The 6,232-nt window shown below is 30.9% G+C and overlaps 1 protein-coding gene across 3 annotated transcripts; it reads left to right on the forward strand.

Moving 5' to 3' along the window:
* The first annotated feature begins 1,928 nt into the window (after positions 1–1,928).
* Positions 1,929–5,511, forward strand: LOC120067884 (uncharacterized). Of its 3 annotated transcripts, none has more exons than XM_039019496.2 (6): positions 1,929–2,660; positions 2,769–2,988; positions 3,127–3,306; positions 3,487–3,574; positions 3,662–3,856; positions 3,988–5,511. In XM_039019496.2, exons 2-6 carry the CDS (start codon positions 2,878–2,880, stop codon positions 5,244–5,246), a joined length of 1,833 nt encoding a protein of 610 aa, XP_038875424.1. In that variant the 5' UTR covers positions 1,929–2,660; positions 2,769–2,877; the 3' UTR covers positions 5,247–5,511. The 3 variants fall into 3 exon arrangements, with proteins under 3 accessions (XP_038875424.1, XP_038875423.1, XP_038875422.1); XM_039019495.2 differs by having other exon boundaries at positions 1,941–2,265; XM_039019494.2 differs by having other exon boundaries at positions 1,947–2,988.
* The last annotated feature ends 721 nt before the right edge of the window (positions 5,512–6,232 follow it).

A 6,232-nucleotide genomic window follows, 5' to 3' on the forward strand; every position in this document is an offset into this window, starting at 1 on the left:
TGGTAGAGCCTGGGCCAGCTGTCCCCTAAAGTTGGTTCTATAATATAATATTATCTACCATTCTTTTTTTTAGTACTATTATCTAATATGTTCTTTTTCTTTCCTTACAATATAGAGCAACATTATTTAATTATTGAAGGCAAAGGTGGAGACATAAATCAGTTGTACTTATCCGTTTAATTTATTTGTGCTTTCTTTTTGTTGATTCTTAAAACTTCAAAACAAAAACATCTTTTTTAATTTTATGTACTAAAAATATCGTTATATTTAATTTTAATTATTACTAGTGTTTTTTATTTGAAATTTAGATTTAATTATCATTCAAATATTCGTGTGACACATTTGTATTAAATACAAATTTTAGATTACGTGACGCTAAAGAATAATATGGAAATTTTATATTTTCTTACATAAACTAATTGTAGCGATATCTAAGTATTGTGTGAATATAAACTATTAGTAATTAATTTATAAATTTATTTTATTATAAAAGGTTTTTGTAGATTTATAAAAAGTAATTAAGATATTACAATATTATATATTGTAATATTACATTACGTTATTATTTATTTTATATTATATTATAATGTGCATATTTTCATTTCCATTTTTATTATTTTATACCTATGTTAAAATATAGATTTTGATCCATTATTTGAATTGAATCCACTTTTTAAATATACCTCTGAAACACATTACATGTTTTTGAAAATACTAAAAAAATGAAATATAATTTTTTAACTAAATTTGTTATTTTCAAATTTTTATTGTCATATCACTAATCGAATGTAGTTTAATAATTTAAGAATAAACTGACTAGATCCAATAGGTTGATCTAGAAGCGATTTTAATGACCATCCAAGCGACTTTCAGTCAAAGATCAAGTTTATAAAAATGTCTTTTAATTTTTAATCTACACATAGTTCAAGGTGGTCCATGAAATATTTTCACCTATAATTCTAATTCTATAATCATATATCTCTATATTATGGTAGTGATCTTAATTGTTGGTGACACATTTAGACTTCAACTACTCTATTTCAAAAATTTTAGTCTACACAATCATCTTACTGATGTAAAACCCTCTTTACTTTGTGGGCAAACACATTGTGTCTTTGTTTCAAAAAAATTATTAAAAAAAAATTATTGTGTCCAATATTTGTTGCTGCCTCACATTGGATTAGACTAACTAATAAAGTTATAGAGTAAATAACTTTTTTATGAATCCAAAATCACTAACACAAACATTCTAATATTAAAATATTGTGGTCTTAGATTAGACATAATTTCAATTTAGTTTTAAAATTCTATCAATATAATCTCTATCATTCGAGTTTTATTTGAAGTTGATTCCTATAGCAAATTTAGAACCTCAAATTGAAAAAATTACTTAACCAAAAAAAATCTTTAATACTATTTCAATTTCTCTTCTGTCAATTTTTATGGCCAAACTAGACCTCAAATTTTTTAATTTTCTCCATTATCATCTTAGAAATTCAAATCAATAATTCCTAAAAAGCACCAAATTTATAGAGTTTAACAAGCAAATAAAAAAAAAATAAAAAAAAACTTATTTATCTCTATTTGATAATTTTATCTTTGTTATAAAATATTTTAGAGTCTCATCTTCAAAAGTATCACACCTCTTGTCCTATAGTTTGATTGAAATTTCTAAAATATTCCCTGAAACAATCTTAAACTAAATTTATAATTTATAATAATTAAAAAAAAATGATTTGCGTGAGGGACAAAAGAGTAAATAGCACAAGAATCCGTATATCCACATCAGCGGGAAGAAGAGAGTAGCCACGTAAGCATATTGTAGTTGAACGGTCGTCCACAAAAGAAAACGAAAATATGTGATGATGAGTTTTACAAGGCATGAAAAAGAGAGCTATAAACTATAGCTTATAAAGTAAGTAAGAATCATATTTCTCTGAGAGAGAGAAAAGGACAGCACAAATATCAATATAGAAATGAAATGGAAGAAAAAGTTTGTCCAGAACCATTTTCTTTTTTCCTTTTTTTTTTTTTTTTATGAAAAAAGATGTACTTTTTTCTTGCGATCCTTTCCAACGCACGCATTTTTGCTCTTCTTGTTACCCTTAACCTCCTCTTTCTCTCTCGAAATTCGAAGAACAAACTAAAATCGAACAAACCCATCTCTGATTTCTCCATATCTTTCTTCTCCATTGATCTGATCCACTAAAGCAACGAAGACAGCCCCATTTTTCCATTTCCCCTGCTTTTGGATCTTCTCTCATGGTTCTCTTTCTCTTTGTCTCTCTGTGTTTTTCCCTTGTTTAATTTCTGATTTTATTTTCTGGGCAATGATTAACTATTTCGAACTTCAGTAAAGTCTCTTCCATTATTGTCTCTAGTTGAAGTTGTTTTTCTTGTGGCCCATTAAAAGGGCAGAATCGTGTTTCGTGAATAGTTATGTGTTAATAGTAAACATCTCTGAAGATGAGCTGAAATAATGGTCAACTCTGGGATCTTCGGAGATGATTGGATGGAGTGGACTTTTCCTTAATTATTTCAGAATGAACCCAATTCTGTTCTCGTAATGTTACAATGTTTGGAGGGAGTAGTTATAGAAACTTCACTTCAGTTTATTGATAATTGTTGAGTATTTTTCACTTCTACAGGAGGGGTTTGTGGTAGGTTTCCTTATTTGCATCATACATCGTCAACTGTTGCAATGTAAACATTTTCTTGTAGAGATCTGTCTCGGTAGTTTTGAAGCTGAATTTGACATTTTCTTTTAGACAATGATGGCTGCCGGTTATTGAAATCGTCCATGTGAAGCGTTCTTTATGTTGCGGCTAAAGACGCAAGTTTCGTTCCAATGTGAGGTATCGTTTGATTAAGGGGGAAATGTTGGTACAAGGAGATTTTAGTTTAGATTCAATGCAAATGTATTCTGATTCATTTAAAGAAGCACTGAAGCAAACTATGCTGAGCCAGGAGGTTATGTTTAGAGAACAGGTATTACGTGCATATTTCATCCTGTTACCATTTTTATATTCAAGAGTTGGTACCTGTCTGAATTTATGATCTCTAACGAGGCTCATTACTTAACTGTAACTTGTTGTGCTATTTATTCATCCCCTCATATTGCTCCAGGTTCTTCAGTTACATCAATTGTACAGTGTACAAAGGATACTAATGCAGAATTTTGGCTTCAAGGAGCTTGATCGATGCAGTTTTAAGAAAGCAGGGATGAAACCAACTTTCATGCCATATGCATATCCCACAAGATATGATCCATTAATGAAAGAAACCGAAGTTTCCTCGATTTGCATGGTAAGTGAGTTTGCTGATTTTTAGGAGTGTGATGTCTTTAGTGTAAGAGTTTCCAAGGAAAAGAGAAAAAGAACCAAGAGTATACTCAACTTCCTTGCAATAATGAATGACTTAAAACTTTTCTTTTAGCACTTCCAAGTTTCAATTTTCTAGCTTTAATGGGATACACTTTCCTGATAGCTTGAAAAGCATCCAGCTAAAAACTACAAGCTTCAGCACAGGCCTATCAATTTACAGCTTCCTCCAGATCAGTACATTAGCCTCATCGGTAAGGGTTCTCAAATGCACCTGATCTCAATATAATGAAATTCAGAAAGTAAGATTTCTTGTTGTGGTGGTAATCTTTGAGAACCAGACTTGGAAGAGTTAGATCTTTCCCTTGATCTCAAAATTGGGCATCCAGGAAAGGAGAATGACGAAGAAATACTTCCGTACAAGAAGTCCTGTCGTATGCTCTCTGAAAAAGTTATTGATTTGGAAGATTCAGTTGATGGGGATACAGAAAATGTATATTCTTTCGATCTAAATGTTCCAATAATGCAATCCATAGGTAAGGGTTGGTCTCATACTTCTTGTTAATGAGATGTGATAATCATTTTTGTTTTTGGAGGGAAATTTTCAGTCTGCTTTCTGTTTATCTTATTTCCATTTAGTATTTCTCAATTGCTGCCTTTTCTGTAGAATCTGAAAAAAGCCATGATCATATCTCAAATGACCATCTCCCTACCAAGAATGAGCAGTTGGGAGCCTGTGAAGCAGGATATCTGGACCTTAATGAAACTCAGAACGATGATTTGATTATGACTTGCTATTCAACCTCGGGCTCGTCACCTGGTTTCGAGGGAGCAGTTAGCAAGGGACAACAAGCCAATTGCTCCTCACCAATTTGGGTCAGAGAGAAGAATAACTGTTCTACTGGATCTTCCACACTTGAACAAGATGCAAATCTAGATGTGATGGATTGTGGTAGTAGAAATGAGAGAACTGAAACTCACTCGACAGAGTCTAAATTTAGGGAAACAAGTACAGGTGATATGAATAACTGTCAATATGATGAGGCTCCAATGGGATCAACAGCAAACTTTTCTAAAGACTTCATTAATCGTTATGATGAGGAAAGTAAAAAATTTGAGGCAGTAATTGAGCCTCCTGCTGACAGGCATGCAAGGCTTCAAAAGAGTGAAGTATGCTCTGATTGTAGTCATGCTGTGGAAGATGGTTGCAACAGCATATTGACGGTGACGGTATCCGGTGTGTCTACCTGTAATGCCGAAAATGACTCAGTTGGGGAGAAGAAGGGGCAAATTTTGAGTCTCCCCATGTCTAACCAGTGTCATGAAACTCAAAAGAAGCTGCATAATATAGAAACCATCTTTTCCAGTGAGCAAGATCACAAGTCTTCTGGTAGCATTGAATCAGAACATGACGCAGAATCTTCTGAAATGAAAGTTCTACTTCAAAACGCGGTTGAAACACTTATTTGTATGTCTTTGGCTGATTCAGCCTTTGATCATGATTGTAACACAAAAACAGAATCTAATGACATGGGAAAAGATCAAGTGGATCAACCACAACATTCTTGTGATTCCTTTGAGTTACTAGTTTTAGAGCAAACACAAAACGATGAAGACGACGAGTTCTCCATATCATCATCACAGTTATTTGAAGTAACTGACATGACGAATATGAATTTTGGAGTTAAATTGAGAAGGGGAAGAAGACTGAAAGACTTCCGAAGAGATATACTTCCTGGTCTATCCTGTCTTTCAAGACATGAGATTTGTGAAGATATTAACATTATGGAAGCTGTTTTAAGGTCAAAAGAATACCGAAAAATCCAAGCTAAAATGCAAGATGGACGGAAAGGGTGCAGCACTCCCATGAAAAGCAAACGATCTCGATCTCGGCTAAATAACACAAGGCGAAGAATCATTTTGTGAAAGTTGTTTCATAGGTGACCTTCCTTTTGAAATGCTACTCTGTTGTTGGCTGCAGATTACCTGAAATAACTCATAGGCGAATTGTGTAGTGTTGTAGCCAAATGGAGATTCAATTTATTTTGACCATTTAATTGTTGAAACAAATTTATAGGATTAGTAAACACCAAAGTCTTCTGTAGTTTAAAGATTTGATTATCAAATTATTAACATTTTTTTTTTTTATCTTTACTATATTAAGAAATGAGATGCTTGAGAATTATTTGTAGACATGTCTTTTATTTAATTTCAACTTTCACAAAACACTTAATATTAATAATTTGTATACTTTATTATTTCATGATTTTAATTATAATAAAAGTAACGTATTTATGTTCTAAAACTAAATGTATTGCAGTAAGTTGAAAATGCTCTGAAATTCCTAATCAACATTTGAATGGAAAAAAAAAATTAAAATTTAAGTGTTTTTTATTCGAAATTACAGTTTATGCTTGACTTATTTCGTAATTCTTTTATTAAAATTAAACAATATTACGAAATTAAAATGAAACATATTCAATTAAAAGTAAATTTGCTCTTGTAATCTTAGCCCATATTTTAAAATTTATGTGTGTTATTTTTCTCATGAGCTAAAATTTCAAAAGGAACTTTTAGGGAAAAAATGCCTAAAACATTTAGGAAATAAAGTATTTTCATTTATTAAATTCTAAGATATAAAAGTTTAGGTTAAAATAAAAATTTTCTATTAAAAACAATTACCACATATTTGGTAGTAATTTTACACTTTTAGAATTGAGTTTATTTCTTATTAATAAATTAACTAATTTAAAATGAAAAAAAAAAAACTAACTTAAAATAAAAGAGAAAATTAAAATGGTTGTTAAATGGGTCTTAAATTAGTAACAAAAATTTCTTGGTTGGTTCTTTTCTTGCTTTCTCTATTCTTAATTATTATTATTGCTAAAAAGGAATTGTGTCAAATCAAATCT

Source organism: Benincasa hispida, chromosome 12, assembly GCF_027475165.1.
Source record: "Benincasa hispida cultivar pf3 chromosome 12, pf3_genome.v1.1, whole genome shotgun sequence".
In the NCBI taxonomy this organism is placed as follows: Eukaryota; Viridiplantae; Streptophyta; class Magnoliopsida; order Cucurbitales; family Cucurbitaceae; genus Benincasa; species Benincasa hispida.

Bases quoted from the DNA above. Each gene is read 5' to 3' on its own strand.
- LOC120067884 (XM_039019496.2), top strand. From the start codon at position 2,878: ATGTTGGTACAAGGAGATTTTAGTTTAGATTCAATGCAAATGTATTCT. The intron at 2,989-3,126 runs GTATTACGTGCA...ATATTGCTCCAG, and splicing joins AGGTTATGTTTAGAGAACAG to GTTCTTCAGTTACATCAATT. The intron at 3,575-3,661 runs GTAAGGGTTCTC...TTTGAGAACCAG, and splicing joins TCAGTACATTAGCCTCATCG to ACTTGGAAGAGTTAGATCTT.